The 19,763-nt window shown below is 42.4% G+C and overlaps 1 protein-coding gene across 1 annotated transcript in view; it reads right to left on the bottom strand.

The window, feature by feature from the left end:
- The window catches only part of LOC142657377 (septin-2A), a 107,972-nt gene that overhangs the window by 46,790 nt on the left and 41,419 nt on the right, over positions 1-19,763 (bottom strand). The window contains exons 5-7 of the mRNA XM_075832404.1: positions 15,103-15,226; positions 4,543-4,677; positions 1,651-1,768 (exon numbers count right to left, since the gene is read on the bottom strand). Coding sequence (XP_075688519.1) covers positions 1,651-1,768; positions 4,543-4,677; positions 15,103-15,226 — 377 coding nt within the window. The remainder of the gene's footprint in view (positions 1-1,650; positions 1,769-4,542; positions 4,678-15,102; positions 15,227-19,763) is intronic.

Genomic DNA, 19,763 nt, shown 5'->3' with positions numbered 1-19,763 from the left:
CTGTATCTGCCAAAAACAACATTCTAAGGTACATCGGAAGAGAACGGGGGTGCAAATGATACTCATATGGGAAAAAGTCAAGAGTAAATGGCATTACAGAGGTTAAGATGATCTGTACACAAAACGCAAAAAAAAATTAGCAAGCGAAAATTTTAAAGTAAAGCCTCAAAAACGCAGTGGTGAATCGAGCCGGGTGCGAACTGGAACTCAAAACTTTGCCTGTACCATTAAACTTTGTCAATAAAAATGTACACTATTCCCACACACTTTCAGTAGGCGCGATGGTTTTATGGAGGACTCTGTCCAACAAAGTAAGAATCCAGTTTAAAGCCACTTTATACTAGGAAATAACATTATATTTGGTATTTATGCTTCTCAGAATCACTCGTTTTATAAGCAGGGTCAATGAAAACATACAGGGTAGAAGGAATGTAAATATCCCTAGATTTGCCTTGCAGGACCCAATAGCAGAATACAAGCTGCCATCCTATGACAACCTGTAGTATGTCAATGCCCTCGAAGAATATAGGGGCTGGCATAAAATGCTGTTTTACACCGCAGGGTAAACAGAAAGAACTTAAAACTAAATGGAGGATTTCACATAGTAACATAAAATTAGGGGGTGACGATTTATTTAATGAGTTTGCGGACAAAAAGTTCAGGAAAAGGTGTGCCTCGATGTTCGCTACTTTGTATGTAAGGACTTTTTATACGTTTTAGAACGTTTTTTTTACTTTCATGGACCTCTAACACCAGACGTAATGTAATGTTTAATCTTATGTCGAGTGAATAACCTGGACCGTTTCATAAGCCGGCATGCTTTCCAGGTCACATGAATTCCGGATTGAAGGAAGTTTACAGTATATGTTATGTAATGACCAAGCAGGTCCACTTCTCTGAATTCCCAAGGAGCTCGGAGTAAGAACGGCCTTTGTTTTGTGTGCAGAGTGCCCCTGCCAAGCACAAATCACATGCAGCCCAATGTCTGGCACACAGTATTGTGATAAAGATTTTATGGTTTCCTTTCAGATCTGGAAAGAAAAGGATAAAGGAAGCAAGGTTTATGGGAGTTCCCGTAACGAGAAATCGTGAAAACCAAAAACACCAGGTACATCCAGGTAGAGATTATAATAAAGTGGTTTTTGGGGCAAGAAATAACAGAAAATCCTAATAATTGAACAACAAAAGTGTCACGTCATGTGAAATGAGTGCAAATTTCTGTAATGGAAAAAGACCACGATGGAGATTTATCAAAATCTTTGATGAAACTGGTTTTTAGCTATTGGTAAAAATAATACATATTCTTAAAAATGTTGTACAACAAGTCAAATACTTAAAATGGTTTTAAACACACTCATGGCTGACACACTCCTCCATCATTCTGAAAGAAAGCCGTGTTCCCAGGTCGTAGTTTTCTTGCGGGTTTTGGATAATTTTTTTGAAAATCGAAACACAACCGCAACATGTGAACACAGCCGAAGGATATGAAAGTATCTTTGGTGTCGTAAATGGCTTTAAATCATTGCAGTGAATTGGTAAATATGGCACAAGTCACCTGTTCCTGTTTTAAGGATCTTGCAACACCCGTGATAAATCTTCCCCCCCATGCTTTTCTTAACTCTTCCAATTTTAGATCGGACTAGTACTCACTCTCCTCTTCAGTCTCTCCCTTTCCTTCAGAGTCAAGGTATCTGCCTTAGCAATGACTGGGACTATGTTGACCTTCCCGTGAAGCGCTTTCATGAATTCCACATCCAATGGTTTCAATCTGAGAAAGAGTACAAGGACAATGTGAGCGGAAATTCGTCTGTTCAATGATCAGAAAGCGTTTTTTGTGAAAGTTACCTAAAAACTTGACATGATCTCAGAGATGCTTAATATTAACACAACTGGGGAGCAGAACACTATTGATCGCACGGACTGTGGATTTCTCTCCGATTCCCTGAGAACATTTTTTTTTGGGGGGGGGGGCGTTTAGCAGCAATCCTGTCCTACATGCATGTGGGTGCTGGATTCTGTGGACACCTCACATTTACACAAACACGGTAGAAGGGAAGTCCTATAAGGGGAGCCCCATGGATCTGCATTCATTTATCCAAGACAATGAGGAATATAAAATAAAAACAAATTGATAAACTAAGGTTCAGAGGGTGCAGAGCAAAAAGACAGCTCTGCAGGTGAACAATTTCATTTGTTCAGTTCACATTGGTGGTTCAGCACTGAGGCTCTAGGCTTGAATTTCATAGTGTAACATTGGCATGGAGTTGGTATGTTCTACTCATGTTTGTGTGGGTTTCCTCCAGGTAGTTCAAAAAACATTACTATTAGGCCGATTGGCTTTCTATGAAAATGGAATCTGGCCTAGTTAGTGAGTCTGTGTTTTAGGGAAATTAGATTATAAGCCACAGGGAATGATGAGTGGTGGTAATCTATGTATAGCACTGAGGATTAGGTTAACGCTATATAAGCAATAGGAAATAACGTTTTTATCAGTCATTTAGAGGAGACATACAGGTACAGTGAAACATGTGCAAAGGACAGGAGCTAAGAGTTGAAGTGTCCTAACACAGAAGCCACTCAGTGTCATCCACAGCTCCTTGACACATTTAGAGCTGTGATCGAGCTGAACTCTTGATCCGTCCAGAAGCTGCAAGGTTCACGCCATGCTATTATTATGGTGAGAAACTCAAGAGCTAGATATTTTATAAGAAAACACAAACACCTGTTTTCACAAGATGATGTGGCCAAGATGCTATTTAGTTTAAATAATTTCTTTTAACTACTTTGCTATTGGGTACAAACTGCAGATGAGGGCCTGTTCACATCTTTGTTGGAGGTTCCGATAGGGGTCTCAATGACAGATCCAGTCCAAAATGGCAGAAACGATAGAGCAGCACGTGGTGCTATTTTTCAGGTAAGACGACGGATATCGTGACGGAAACTCGGCAGAAGACATTAAAGTCAATGGGTCCAATCGGCCAGGTGCCGACGGTGTCTGTCATGCAACAGATCGGGCGTATCCAGTATTTTCGTTCTGCTTCTCTGACAGAGCAGAGAAACGGAAAGACCGAACTCAGATGTGAAGAGGCCCTTAAATCCACTTTGTAATGAGGGTTTAACCTGCAAAACAGATCAGTGGAGACTCCAATCATTATCTACATATGGTCCGTAATACATGATATAGAAAGATTACCCTGCTTCTAAGCTGCTTGTTAGAACGGAGATGTAGCACACAGCCGTATCACAATGGCCAATCCACTTTAACATTAACACAACCTAGGATTCACGCGAATAGAAAAAAACGGCAGAGATAGATATTCACGCTACCCCATTAAAAGAAGATTATGTTGCCAGGATGAAGCATTAGATGGGCAGACTAGACAGAAGGATTGCTTAAGCTGGCTTTCTCCTCCAAGAACTAGCAGCACCAAGCTAACCTCTAGATAAGATGCAAAGTGTCATTTTTTTTGGTACAAGGAGATTATTCCTCTAGTGAAACAAGCTCCAGATCTTCGACATTGATTGTATTTAAAGATTCATTTACATGCCAATAATCGTTATGATCGATCAGAAACAATTATTGGCCAGTGTAAATTAAGAAAAAGATCAATCGTGCCACCGTAAAAGATTATCAACTGCAACTGTCACTCGTAGACCACAATGACGCTCCTTACTGGGAAGTTTGTACTGATGGAAATGTCCATCAGATCCTCAAATAGGACTTTTTAATCCACCGTTCGTTTATCAGTGGTTTAAAACGCTTTCCCTGTAGACGGGCCTCAAAATAGTTTCAAAATGTTTTTCCGCAATCATAAAAACAAGAAACTATGTACAACTTAGGTCCTGTTCACACTGGCATCATGGCCTCCCTTATTACAAGAACAATGACAGATATGATGGATCCAATGTGTACCAGATCCCATTGACATATAATAAGTCCATAGGTCTATGTTTTGCATGTTTTTTTTTCTTAATGGAAAGAATAGGCTATTCTGGCTGTCAAAAAGCAATGGAAACCGGATGCAAAAGACCCCAACGCAAGTGTTATTCGAGCCTTAGTTTGAATAGTTTACATTGCTTTAGAATTTAACAAAACGGGAAGACAAGCTTCATTTGTAATGAAAGTGATATTAAATTTCACGACCACAGATATCCGCAGGCAGCCAAGAATATGGGAATTATTATCTATTGCTGCAACATTATTGGAATCATATGGAAGAAGTTATATTTTAGTGAGTCATTCATGACAAATATAATTAATCCATTATTATTTGTTTTCTAATGCAATATCGGATTTTCATATATAATTTTTTTTTCACCGGATAGAATGTTGCAGCATGCTACCCAATTCTTGCCATTAAAGAGCTACGGAAATCTGGAAGCGTGAACAGAACATTTAAAGTGCATGAATACATACAAAAAAATAGATATCATAGAAATTCCTACAGAAAAATTTCAGAGGGAATCTCATTTAATATCAATAACACTAGTAATTATTGATGGACAGACTTCTCCATCACAAGGTGGTGATCTGTACATTACCCATGTCCAAATGGTGAAATAAAGTAGAAGCAGCAGTGCACGCGGTTATCAATGATATGACGTCTGTTCAGACCACTCTCGTCGTGAAGGTAGCGCTCAAATTGGTTATCTATGTAGTGAATAATGGTCTTAAAACTGAAAGGAGGAGAACAAAATAATAGTTATGTTAAAAAGATGCAAGATAATCATTTAAAAGTTATAAAAGATTCTGCTAGATCATAACCTATTACATTGCCTTCTGTGTATGAGTAGCAGTATACAATGAAATTGCAAGCTGAATGAAGCCAGTAGAGCCAGATGTTTTAACAGATGTTTGTTCACCTCCTGCAGCAATATTACAAACATTAAACCCTAGGAAATGAGGCAGCTTGAAATGACTAGAGCTTCCTGAAGAAAACCCATACATTGTATTGTGAACACAGGGACCAGGTTATGGCGCATTTACAACAGGTGATATCACTATGTGGCCCTAGGGAGGAAAGTATAAACATTAGCTACAGTGAAGGAAATAAGTATTTGATCCCTTGCTGATTTTGTAAGTTTGCCCACTGTCAAAGACATGAACAGTCTAGAATTTTTAGGATAGGTTAATTTTACCAGTGAGAGATAGATTATATAAAAATTTAAAAAAACAGAAAATCACATTGTCAAAATTATATATATTTATTTGCATTGTGCACAGAGAAATAAGTATTTGATCCCTTTGGCAAACAAGACTTAATACTTGGTGGCAAAACCCTTCTTGGCAAGCACAGCAGTCAGACATTTTTTGTAGTTGATGATGAGGTTTGCACACATGTTAGATGGAATTTTGGCCCACTCCTCTTTGCAGATCATCTGTAAATCATTAAGATTTCGAGGCTGTCGCTTGGCAACTCGGATCTTCAGCTCCCTCCATAAGTTTTCGATGGGATTAAGGTCTGGAGACTGGCTAGGCCACTCCATGACCTTAATGTGCTTCTTTTTGAGCCACTCCTTTGTTGCCTTGGCTGTATGTTTCGGGTCATTGTCGTGCTGGAAGACCCAGCCACGAGCCATTTTTAATGTCCTGGTGGAGGGAAGGAGGTTGTCACTCAGGATTTGACGGTACATGGCTCCATCCATTCTCCCATTGATGCGGTGAAGTAGTTCTGTGCCCTTAGCAGAGAAACACCCCCAAAACATAATTTTTCCACCTCCATGCTTGACAGTGGAGACGGTGTTCTTTGGGTCATAGGCAGCATTTCTCTTCCTCCAAACACGGCGAGTTGAGTTAATGCCAAAGAGCTCAATTTTAGTCTCATCTGACCACAGCACCTTCTCCCAATCACTCTCAGAATCATCCAGATGTTCATTTGCAAACTTCAGACGGGCCTGTACATGTGCCTTCTTGAGCAGGGGGACCTTGCGGGCAGTGCAGGATTTTAGTCCATTACGTCGTAATGTGTTACCAATGGTTTTCTTGGTGACTGTGGTCCCAGCTGCCTTGAGATCATTAACAAGTTCCCCCCGTGTAGTTTTCGGCTGAGCTCTCACCTTCCTCAGGATCAAGGATACCCCACGAGGTGAGATTTTGCATGGAGCCCCAGACCGATGTCGATTGACAGTCATTTTGTATGTCTTTCATTTTCTTACTATTGCACCAACAGTTGTCTCCTTCTCACCCAGCGTCTTACTTATGGTTTTGTAGCCCATTCCAGCCTTGTGCAGGTCTATGATCTTGTCCCTGACATTCTTAGAAAGCTCTTTGGTCTTGCCCATGTTGTAGAGGTTAGAGTCAGACTGATTAATTGAGTCTGTGGACAGGAGTCTTTTATACAGGTGACCATGTAAGACAGCTGTCTTTAATGCAGGCACCAAGTTGATTTGGAGTGTGTAACTGGTCTGGAGGAGGCTGAACTCTTAATGGTTGGTAGGGGATCAAATACTTATTTCTCTATGCACAATGCAAATAAATATATATAATTTTGACAATGTGATTTTCTGTTTTTTTTTTTATATAATCTATCTCTCACTGGTAAAATTAACCTAGCCTAAAAATTCTAGACTGTTCATGTCTTTGACAGTGGGCAAACTTACAAAATCAGCAAGGGATCAAATACTTATTTCCTTCACTGTAAACAGAGGTAATACAAAGATCAGTCGAAAGAATGTTACAGGGCTCCAGGCTAAATAAAGTCAATTGTGTGCCTTTGGATCTGAAGTACGAAATATAAAAAATATTTTAAAAAAATAAAAATTATTTCTTGTGATCGCCAAATTAAAAAACAACACTATTAGGCTTCGTTCACATCTGCGTCAGGGCTCCGTCCAGGCGTTCCGTTGGAGTTTTCCGTCAGAACGGAACCCTGACTGAAATAGACGGAAACCAGAAGAAGGTTGAATGTATAGACAGAAACATTAAACCAATTTTGGATTACTACTTTTCTCTATATGTGAAATAAAATATCACTTATTGCATAATACCTTGGAGTGCTGAGTTCCCATTAGTATTTAACACTAAAATATAATGATCTTAAATAATATCAACATACAATGCTAAAGTATCGAGATAATGCGATTGGATATAACAAAACACACACATATATATATATATATATATATATATATATATTACACATATAAATAATTGAGCAGCACTGCATATGCAAGCATGTGGGTGCAAACCTCTGGACCTCGACTCCGTGTTCCCTCAATCCATACTCAAAGATCACCCAGCACTCCAAACGATTATATGCAAAGAATGTGGACTTTATCAGCCTATATGGCTCCTTGTTTAGGAGATGAACAGAATGATATATATATTTTGGTGGCAAAAGATTCAGTATTACTTGTAATTTATCAATTTAAATCCCTGCTCCCTCTTTAGCTTGTAAGTCTGTTGGGATAAATTGACAACCTTCTCTGTATGTAGCAGCCTGTATTTTGTAGGCACACACGCACGCACACACGCTACGAAAGCGCCACAAACCGAAATGCAGTGTATTTAGGCTTCCTAATATTTTACTACAGACTTTAAAGTGACAACCACTACACTGAAGAGTAGTGGGAGGGAAAAACGCAAGTAAATGCTCTACGTGAATCCAGCCTTAGGCCACACGAGCGCGATGCGTATTATATGCGCTACATGCGCACTTGTCACGCTGGCAAATCCACAGCATAATACAGTACCAGCAAAGTAAATGAGATTTCAACAAATCTCAACTACATGTTGCAGAATTTTTCTGCACATAAACTGACCTGTGGTGCGTATTTTAAAATTCACAGCATGTCAATTTATCTAGCGTTTCCATCTCAGAATTATATCCGACAAGTTTATAAAAAAAAAGAGGCACCAAAATCCACAGCATAAAAAAACGCTTCTATTTTCGAATCCAAAGTTTATATTATTTTCTTAATTGTTGTATCTAAATTTTTAATCTAATTACTTCTAGACTTTCTTGAATACTTTTAGTGATTCAGCTTTCTTCATCCTTTTGGTTTGAGGTATTCAGCTGTTATCACAGGATATGCCCTCAGAGACCAGGTGCTTCCCATTCTATGATACAATGGACAGAGTGAATCATGAAAACACGCAACAGGAAGTGACCTCATGTGGCAGGAAATGACATCACTCATGTTCTTGTTATTTCATTTTATGGCACTTCTACATTAACATTTCTGAAAAATTTAATGTGAACAGTGCAGTTTTTTTCACAATTGTTTTATTTATAATTTATAAAGCTAATATTGAGATTAGATTAAAGAAAAAAAAATTAGAACAATAGAGGTTTCCCTTGGGCTGGAGTCACACATGCAGTCTTTGTTGCACTAAAACAGGAGTGGATACAAAACAGAGGAGACATAAGTCTTTCCTATATACTTTTCCTCTTTTTTTTTTTTATCCAATCCTGGCTCAAAACACTGCATCAGAAACTGTATCAAAACTCAATATGTGATTCCAGCCTGAGGGTATGTTTACACGCAAAAGTAAAAACGGCTGTAAAATACGGAGTTGTTTTCAAGGGAAAACAGCCTCTGATTTTCAGCCGTTTTTAAAGCATCAAACGTTTTTTTATGCGTTTTTTGGAGCCGTCTTTGGAGCAGTTTTTCTATTGACACAATGCGTTCTGTTACGCTCCATCTTTTCAAACGGCCGCGTTAAAAAAGACACCCCATCTGAACGAAATGCCGTTTTTCCCATTGAAATCAATGGGCAGATGTTTGTAGGCATTCAGCTTCCGTTTTTTCAGGCGTTTTCCTAGGCGTTTACCAACGGAAAAACGACTGAAAACACTGCGTGTGAACATACCCTTATACTTCTTCTCTTGCTGGTTTTGGCCTAAGAAAAAAACAAAAACTACTAGAAAAGCTTTACCAAACAGCAGCATAAATACAGTCTATGGCAGGGTTCACACATTGCTGTCAAAATGAGTTGTTTTTTTCCGGTCAAGTTTTTTGCAAAATAGCAAATAAAAAGAAATGCATTATGGCAAGACGTGTGAACCCAGCTCTCGTCACACAACAGGGTCCGGTTGTCAGCTTATACAAACGCCCATTTTGGTCTGTTTTTTCTGCGATCGTTTTGCATCCGTTCTGCATTCGTTCCGAGCCATGTTTCTGTTTTTAACAGCCGATTATGACCCGAATTGCATCAGTTTTCACGGTCCGTTTTAAAGACAGATGAATTTCATTTGTCAATAGTTTAAGGCTCCCGGTTTGTGCCCCCATATATGCAGTGCCCTCTAGATAATGCCACAGTGCCCTCTGTAGATAATGCCAGTGCCCCCTGTAGATCGTGCCACAGTGCCCCTGTAGGGAGTGCTACACAGCAAAGCCCCCTGTAGGTAGTGCCACACAGCCCCCTTGTAGGTAGTGCCACAGTCCACTTGTAGGTAGTGCCACACAGTCCCCTTTTAGGTAGTGCCACACACCAACTCTTGTAGGTAGTTCCACACAGCACCTCCTTGTAGCTAGCACTACACTCCCCTCCCTGTAAGTAGCGCTACACCCGGCTCCCTGTACATAGCGCCATTGGGGCTCCCTCTAGGAGTGGAATCCCCAGCCAGAGCATAGCCGACGTTCTGGCTGGGGATTCCGCTCCAGGAGAACGCCCTGACGTCACTGTACATATATGGGTAGTGACGCCAAGGGCTCCTCGAGTAGCGGAATACCCAGTCAGAGCGCCGGCAACGCTCTGGCCGGGGATTCCGATTTAGGAGTCGTCCCTGATGTCACAGTCTATATATGGACAGTGACGTCACGGGCTTCTCCTGGAGCAGAATCCCCGGCAACGCTCTGCCCGGGGATTCAGCTTTAGGAGGAGCCCCTGATGTCACTGTCCATATATGGATAGTGACGTCAGGGGCTTCTCCTGGAGCCGAATCCCCGGCCAGAGCATTGGCGACGCTCTGGGGGGATTCCGCTCCTAGACAGGGGATCCCTCTAGGGGCGGAATCCCCGGCAAGAGCTACTGGCAAAAAATCTCCTCCAGGAGAGGAGAGGGAGCGGCAGAAAACACAGCAGTCATTCGGATCACATCCCAAGTGACGGCCGTGATTACATGGCCCCATAGAGTTCTATGGGAGGCGTGTAGCCGTGAGAATGCCCCAAAATAGGGCATTTTCCCATTTTTGACGGCCCGCTGAAATGGGGCGTAAAAAAACGGCAATATGAATAGCCCCAGTGGGGTGAACAGTTTTTGATGCAGCCGTGTGACGGCCGTTAAAAAAATGGCCGTCACACGGCCGAGTTTGCCTGTCGTGTGAATAGAGCCTAAGGCTGCCATCATACATGCCGTTTATTTCCTACTGGTCGGGGAGCCATGGGCACTGCCTGAATGGTCAGTTCGCCCTGCTCCCACTTGATAGTACAGGAAGTCCATCATAAAATCTCCTAGCTGAATTTACAGATAGTGATTTTTGCTATGATCTTTCCAAATGGTCTGTTCATATTAATAATTGCCATGTGTAAATGGGCAAACGGACCATATTCCTAAGGAATGAAACTGCTGATCTGACCGGTTAACATTTTTTCAAATTTAAACATCATCTTTATCACTAGGACTGAAGCAATTTTTGAACTTCCAATTCTAGAAAATTATCTATGCATTTCAATGGCCAACTCAGGCAATCATCCCAGTAATGGATTTCCGGGATTTAAGTCTGGGAGAAAAATCCTGAATGTCCACGAGATATTATGCAAAACTTTATGATTTCTGACAGATTAGGACAGATTTACTAAGCTTTAGACTAAATTTGGCACATCTTGACATACACTTGTCTTCCTTATACTATCTCTTACTTTAGTTAGATTAAGTTTGGCGCAAACTGGCACAATTAAGCCATTCTCCCTGTTGCCGAGCCACACCCCTTTTTCTAGGCACTCTTGAAATATGTCTAGTACAAACATCTGCCTTTTTGCCACATTTGCTTCATAGATAGGTCTAAAACACGTTCCAAATTATGCATCACAAATGCGCCACATTTTGGTGCATTTTACAACAAGGTGTAATGGCAGGGTAGGGAGACAGACAGGTGAACCCTAATCTACCCGCCACTCAGTCCCTGCCTACTTGCAACGGCCGGTCCTAAGCGACGGCGTACAACTGGGCGACGGTCCCAACGCTCACTAAGTGCACGACAGACAAACAGACAAGGGTAACAGAAGCTAAGGGAAATGGGGCTGTTGCCCACGGCAACCCCGTGAGATTCAAGAGTAGTGAACGAGCAGAGTCAAACCAGGAGTGGACGAGGTACAAAACGCAGAGCAGGATAATAGTGAACGAGCCGAGTCAAACCAGGAGTGGACGAGGTACAAAACGCAGAGCAGGAGAATAGTCAGTCAAGCCAGGGTCAATATGAAGCAGAAGACAAGTAGTAAGCAGCAGCAGCAGGGCCAGGAAACAGACTGAAAGAATCACAGGCAAAGGAGGAGCAGGAACTGAAGGCATAAATGGATAGACGGCGGGAGCTAGCTCTGTCTGTCCAGGCTGTGATAGGCTCTCCCACTCATCAGCCTCCCAGGCTGATTGGTGGAAGAAGGGGTCACTCGACCAGACTTAGGAGCAGGTGCAGAGTGAGTAACCACGGGCGTCGACACAGAATCTGTGTCAGGCAGATCCTTTACAAGGTCTAGATGAAATCACATTAGTAAATCTGCCCCATTGTGTTTTATAGCGTCACCCCTAACTCATTACCTTGTTTACCCAGGGGCATTTAAGCAGAGGTGCAGTGATTTTGAGGTCTTGTAAAAAGCCAAACATGACATTTGCAGCATGTAATAATTCTTAGCACTGGGGCCACAGGTATAGGGTAATGGTCATCAGTGGTCAGCTCCCTTTTGATTTTTTTTACCATTAAAAAGCTTAAATACACACAGAAGGGAGAGGCGTGAAAGACACAGACACTGCCCATAAAAGTCTATAAAGAGGGGAGGGGGAGGAGGTGGCAGAGTGAGAGAGACACATACACTACTTATAAAAGTCTATGGAGAGGGGAGGGGGAGCAGGAAGACAGACACACTGCCAATATAAGTCTATGGAGAGGGGAAGGGAAGCAAGAGGGGAGAGGGGGCAGGAGGATGGAGCAGAGAGAGAGAGAGAGAGACACAGACACTGCTCATAAAAGTCTATGGAGAGGGGAGGGGAGCACAAAGACAGACATTTTGCCAATAAAAGTCTATGGAGAGGGGAAGCAGTGAGAGCAACAGAGACAATGCCAATAAAAGTCTATGGAGAGGGGAGTGGAACAGGAGGAGGGAGAAGAAAAAGAGACACAGATGCTGCAGTCCATAAAGGTGTATGGAGAGGAGAGAGGAGTAGAAGGAGGGAGCAGAGAGAAAGATGCAGATGCTCCGGCCCATAGAAGTCTATGGAGAGGAGAGGGGGAGCAGGAGGAGGGAACAGGCAGAGAAAGACGCAAACACGCTGCCTATGGAAGTCTATGGAGAGGGGAGGAGGAGCTGGAGCAGAGAGAAGAAACAGGCTGCTGGCAAGCGTTCTCTCTTACTCCAGTGCTGGATTCTTAGCTATGCGGATGTATTATTAATGTATAAATTTCCTCCATGTTGCTTCAGCTTCTATATATGTAATAAAGTCTCCACTTCTCTAGGTGTGCAGTGTATGGGAGACATAATAAATGTTAGGCTCCACCCACTACCTCAGAGAAACCTGAGAATTAGAGATAGAGTCTGCAGAGCGGAAAACTAAATAATGCCATTTAAAAGTCATATATTGAGCGAAAATAGTGTTATTAGGTACACTTTAAACAAAAAATGCAGACTCCGTTCAACTCATTTCTCAGACTAACATTCAAAGTGCTCTCACTATTATTCCCTCTATAGTAATTTATGGCATAAATAAAGCTATATAATCCGCCATCTTGGCTACAGATTGATTAGGATTCCTACTTCACAATTAATACCATCGGACTTCAACCTAAATCCCACGCTCTTAAATCAGATTACATTTAATGACTGTAACTTTGTTTTAAAGTAAAGTGTTCCAGAACAAAATCAGTGATAAGAGATCCATGTAGTGGCTCCAGATCTTATATTATAGTTGATGCCTGTGACCTGCGCATTGTCACAAGGATCCAAGTAGGGCAGCCAGAAACATTTCAATGTAATAAACAAGTTGAATTAGCACACAATCAACAGGAAGAACTGCTTGAAACACAATAATCTGGCTGGGAACTCTTGCAGGGGCAAGACGGCAACGGAAGGAAAGGGGGGACTCCTGCACATCGCTCTGTAGCAACCTAATGTAAGCCAGAGTTATCACATTTAACCCTTACTCCAATGGAGACACATAAAGCTCCATGGTTTTTATTTGCCGGTGCTGATGTGGGACAGAAAAATCAATGGGCAATTCATATCCCGTCACACCTGCAAAGTCCCAGAGATGACAGAGCATTTAAAACGTCACTTGTATCAATATATATGACAACATATTTATTTAGGACATGTACGATTTCCCTCCAATTTCTCTTTGCTTAAAAATGCTATAAGAAAAGAGAAAAGAAGAAGAGGGAAATTGTACATGTCCTAAATAATGATGTTCTCATTCTATTCATATAATTTTTCAAATAGTATGGTACATGCAGGCCGCAGAATCAGTTGCGAATACACAGATCTGATCATCATTAGTAAGAGGTTCCACCTTTTGTTGATCATTAATTTGATCATGTAAATGTCAAATCTATAATTTGTGTCATATCTTCATTAACTGTTTTGCCTTTTATTTTTTACTTATTTTTCAGTTTTCCACTATATGCATTGTAGAAAAAAAATCTGCTCTTTTTATGTACACAAAGATAATATATCTGTCAACGGCAGTTTGTTAATGATTTCCAGGTTGCAATAGATATTAATTTGGTCTAATTAAAAATGTACTAAAAAATAAGATAAAATAGCACAACGGATAATAAATATACATTATAAAGACAGAGGGGGTTTATTAATACTGGCAATTCATACGCCAATCCTGATATAAAGAGCGCTGTAATAAAATATGCCTACGCCCGTCAACTTTTTTTTTTTATTAAGTGAGGACGGTCAGAAAACCTGTGTAATAAATTCCCCCCCCCCCCCAGAGTGTCCTGACTACGTAGTGAAATAGTAAATAAAAAAGTAGAGATACACGTTAAATACAGCCACAGCCAGTTGCTATACCTAGGTTGGGCCATCATTAAAATGGGGTGTTTATTTTTAACAACCTAGTCCAGCAGCTGCTTCCCATACACTAACAAACTTTAACGGGGTTGTTTTTTTCTAGAAACAGTGTAGTACTGCAGCTCAGCCCCATTCATTGGATAGAACCCAAATACAATGCCCATAGCCTAAAGGAGGACCACCCACTATGACTATTATATGCTCTAACAGGGCATTTGAACAGCAGTTGTCCTGACAGGACAATCCCTTAAAAGCGTACTTAACCCTTCAGGTAATTTTCAGAATAAGCTGTCATATGTGGGTACATGAGGAATAACATAATTTCTGGTCTCTATATGACTTCTATTCCTCTGCGAGCTCTCTCTCTAATTCTCAGGTTTCTCTGAGCTAGTGGGTGGAGCCTAACTGCCATCATGTCTCCTATATACTGTACACATAGAAGAGGAGAATCCTGTTCTCCTATCTCAATCTATCACATATATAGAAGCAGCAGCAACATGGAGGACATCATACAGCAGTAATGAGCAGTGTAGCTGTGAATCTAGCACTGGGGTGAGATAAAACACTTACCAGGATACTGCAGCAGCATGTGCCTCTCTCTCACTCTGCTCCTGCTCCCTCCTCCCCCTTCCTCTCTCCATAGAGTTCTATGGGCAGCTGTAACCTAATCCTTCAGTGAGCTGATAGTCCATCTAGTCTTGAGGAGACGGATTTAGCAGTAAATTCAGAGCGAGTGAACAGTTAGGAGGGAGGGGGGGAGGAAAGAAGCCTAATAAGTGGAGAAAGAGGCATAAGATATATCACAAAGTTTCTTCTAATCACTTGTACTATTGATTTATGCCAAGTTTGTTGAAATGTTAGTGATTATTTAAGAACAACATATAAAAAAGCAACTGTTAACCCTTTGCATCAATGTTTGACTCAACTTACCAGTCTTGGCTGTTAATGGCATCCCCATAGCCTGGAGTATCTACAACAGTTAATCGCAGTTTCACACCGCGCTCCTCAATCTCCACAGTAGATGCTTCAATCTGAACAGTCCGTTCAATTTTCTCTAGCAAATAAAATAGGGAGTTAAGTGTTATTGTGATATAGGAGCAACTAACTATATTGCTTTACATTAAACAGCTTAACACAATTTTACATGCATGGAATCGTCCCACCTCTCCTCCGTTTCAAATGTATCTAGACAAGCTTTCTTTCTTGATGAAGATGGATTGGGTGGAGGCATCAAATAGGAAAGAAACTCATGTACAAAAGTATTTTTGAGAGTTGGGAAAGTTTTATTGCCATACTGCCAGCTAACACTCAACAGATGATTAAGGTCTGTACTGAACAAACTATATGGTATCAGGAGCGACTTGTGGCAGGAGATCCACCAATTGCTTAATACCGCAATGCATGACGAGTACAAACACGTATAATTTGACCACAAGACATTTAGAACGGCTAGTTTAGTTGAAGGGGAAAAGTTATGCTGGGGAGCTTAACAATGTCTGTGGAGTGGTGGTGGAGGCTTTACATGTCAAGCTGATGCCGAGGGGTCCTGGGAGTCACGACAAATAGAGGGACCTGTAGGCCCTGAATGTTTCAGGTGGGATCTCCTGATAAAATGAGAGGGAGATTGTTTGACATTTTTGTTTGGTTTGATATTCGTTCTTGCTTTTATTTCTGTATGCATAGAGAAAGATTATGATCAAGTATTTGAGAAATATTGCCTATAACCCATGTGGGTAACTCTCAGTGAAATGTGTATAATAGGAGCAGCGATTTGTTTACTTTGCAAATATTCTATTGGTAAATCTCTAATCTGATGACAATATTGTAACTGATCTTGGACTGTTTTTGTATCTTACAATGTGCATCTTACTCGGACATGTGCTATACTACACTGTGAGCTATGGGACTGTTTTATCTGCTCCGATACTGCATTGCATGTATATGATTGTATATCTTGACCAACCTGCTACAGGCTTTCGGGGTGTGATGTGTAACTATGTCATGATTTACTGTATGCTGCTCTGCTATGGCTAGTCCGCTGCTTAAATTGATGGTCTGGAATGTCAGGGGCATGAATAACCCGCTTAAAATAAATCTTGTGTTCTCCTTTATGCAACCTCACTCTCCTGACATCGTGTGCCTATTAGAAACCCATCTCATGCCGCAGAACATCCCCTCCTTGAGGAAAAGATGGGTGGGCTGGCTGCATAGCTCTTGTCATTCTTCCTATTCATGGTGGGGTGGTGGTGCTTGTGCGTAATACCCTTCAATTTGACATAACGTCTGTCCAGTCTGACCCTGAGGGACGCTACGTGTTCATAGCCTGCACTGTAGGCAACTTTCGTTTAGTCCTGTTATTTGTATACATTCCACCCCCTGCTGATCTGTCTGTTCTGAATCGGGCTCTGGCCTTTTCATTGACCTATCCAGATCACCAGGTGATATGTGCGGGCGATTTTAATATGGTTCATGACACATTGAAGGATCGGTTTGTTCGGGCGCGGGAGGCGGGACGGCCTGGGGGGAGATCGGTACTGGGAGGGTGGCTGGATACAGTCGGTTGGGGTGATTTGTGGCGACATCTCCATCCTCAGGAATTGCTGTACTCCTGCTACTCGCCCACCCATAGATCTCTCTCCCGTATTGATAATATTTTCTGTACTCCTCGTACCATGCTTAGCGTTGCTGATGCTCAGTACCTACAGAGGGGTATATCTGACCATTCACCCATGCTGCTCTCTCTAGATGTTGGATTGCCTCCTATGGCTCGTAATTGGCAATTTCATTTCTCTGGCTATCCCAGTTTCCGGAGCCTGATAGAATTCCTGACCAGCTCACAACACTATTTGTTACTAATCCGCCTCCTGCTGATAACCCCTTAACTTGGGATGCCGCTAAGGCCTATTTGAGGGGATGCCTTAGGTCTTCTATTTAATTTGTTAAGAGGCAGATGAGAGAATCGGAGGAGAGTGCGGCGGATAAACTGTCTGAGGCGGAGCGAAGTTATAAGTTATATTGCAGACCCTACCCTGGCTCATTTTGGTACGTGGAGGAATCTGCAGAAAGCTTATAATCTCCTCTTGCATGTGAAGGCTGAGCGCCGTCAGTTTTTCTGTAAGCAACGATTTTTTGAGTTAGGCAATCAGTCTAGCAAGCTGCTTGCATATATGGCTAGTACCTTCACGGTTCCGCCCCCCCATACTGTCCATTAAGGATGCTAGAGGGAATGCGGTCACCTCAGTTTCTGGCGTTTCTGATGTGTTTCGGCAGTTTTATTCGCACCTATATTCCTCGACCCTTACGGTATCTCCTGCTGCCATTAAGGCCTATTTACAACCCCTTCCATGTCCATCTTTTACGTCTACGCAGATTGAAGCCCATGATGCTTCCCTAACTGTGGACGAGATTACGGAGGCGCTCTCTCTCCTTCCTTCAGGGAAGGTGCCAGGCCCTGATGGCCTTCCCCCGCAGATTTATATCCGCTACCGGGAGATATTGGCCCCTCAGCTACTGGCCACATACAATGCAGGTTTATTGCGGGGATGTCTCCCTCCCTCGATGTATGATGCTACCATAGTCGTCGATAGTGGAGAGTGTGGATAATATAGGCCGATATCTCTTATTAATACAAGTTGCAAGATACTGGCTAAGGTCCTGGCCCTCAGATTAAACAAAGTTATCCTTGACATAATACATGATGACCAAATTTATGCCTACCAAGTCTACTTCTATAAATCTTAGGAGGGTACATATACATAACTCAGTGGTGCATGATTTGGTTGGGGATAGAGTCATGGTTTCTCTTGATTCGGCGAAGGCCTTTGACTCCTTGGAATGGGAGTTCCTGGGGGCATGCATGGGGAAATTTGGTTTTGGAAATGTGTTTTGTAAGTGGGTACGACTTCTCTATGCTTCACCTTCCGCCAACGTACTACTAATGGGGGTTTGTCGGGCACTTTTTCTCTGTTTAGGGGTACTCGACAGGGCTGCTCCCTGTCTCCGGCACTATTTGCGCTAGCTATTGAGATGCTGGCTATTAGTCTTAGATCCTCTGGGGAGGTCCTTGGGCTCGCCTGCGGGGGGACTGCTTCGAAGCTTGCACTGTATGCCGATGACCTAATCCTCTTTTTGCAAGATACTCAACACTCTTTGACGACTGCTATGTCTATTATTGATGAGTTCAGTCGCCACTCAGGCCTTCGTATTAACTGGGGCAAATCGGTGCTATACCCATTGGATGGGACGCACCCGGATGTAGCGGCTCGAGGCCTCCCTTTGCAGGTGGTACCTACTTTCAAATATTTGGGTATTGTCATTGCTCCTACCCCAGTTTATTTTATACGATTGAACATCACCCCTCTTAATGGCTGGGTTCGCGATAAAACTGCGGCGTGGCGCAGGCTCCCTTTGTCACTTGCTGGGCGTGCTCATCTAGTTAAGATGCTGATTTTGCCTAAACTTTTATATACTTTTCAGCACGCCTGGACTCCCATTCCAAGGTCCTTCTTTGCCACGCTTGATAGCATATTGACAGCCTTTCTTTGGACGAGATCCAGAGTGAAACTTAGTTTAGAGGTGTTGAAGCGCCCTAAAGACCTGGGGGGTTTGACTCTTCCAAATTTTTTTTCTGTACTATGTGGCCTCTCAGCGGAGATATCTGGGCCCCTGGATGTCGGTGGGGTTCTCTGCTGGGGACGAATGTTTTCTGGGGGGAGTGTCGGACTTGCTCGTATACCTTGAGGGAGGCACCTTGCCAAGATTTCTAGCCACACCACGGCATCGCGTGGCCAAACAGGTGTGGACAGCGCTTAAGAAACTATTTAATATTACTGGGCCCCTTGTATCCTGGCCCTTATGGCGTAACCCTATGCTTCGCGAGCTGTATCAGCTTGACGGTGCTGAATTTTGGGGGGATCTCGGTGTTACCCACCTGAAACATTTAATAGAAGGGGACTTATGGTTGACCTTTGAGCAGTTGCAACATAATTATGAGATTTCCCCTCGGTCCTTCTACAGGTATTTGCAGCTCCGACACGCCCTTACTGTACAATTTCCAGGGTATCCTCATCATGCTTTGAAAGAGCTACAGATTATCAGTTTATTTTCTACCAACAGTAGGCCTGGACGCATGTCCTGTATTTACTCCTCTCTAGAGCAGGTTTCCTGCACCAGACGGGTCCCACCTGCTAAAGCGGGTTGGCTAGAAGTTTTACCTCTCTTGTTCGATGATGATTGGGGAAATATGCTGTCTTCCCATCTGCTGGTCTCACCGGCTGCTAACAATAGGCTCACACAACTCTATATCAACCATCGTGCCTACTTAACACTGACACGTTTACATAGAATGGGGTTGATTCCGTCCACCGAGTGTCGGAGATGCCACCAGGAAGCTGCTGATTTTTGGCATATGATTTGGACGTGCCCTTATATTTCATCCTATTGGGTGAGGTTCTGTCTTATGTTTTTGGGATTATGGGGGCCCCACTTTCACAAGACTCACTGCTTTGCCTTTTTGTCCTGACTGGGGATGACTCCTACTCACGCCACCAAAAATGTTTTCTTCATGAAACCCTATTTATGGCCCGTAAGGC

Source organism: Rhinoderma darwinii, chromosome 1, assembly GCF_050947455.1.
Source record: "Rhinoderma darwinii isolate aRhiDar2 chromosome 1, aRhiDar2.hap1, whole genome shotgun sequence".
Taxonomy (NCBI): Eukaryota; Metazoa; Chordata; class Amphibia; order Anura; family Rhinodermatidae; genus Rhinoderma; species Rhinoderma darwinii.
This window is presented reverse-complemented; position numbering and strand designations above follow the sequence as displayed.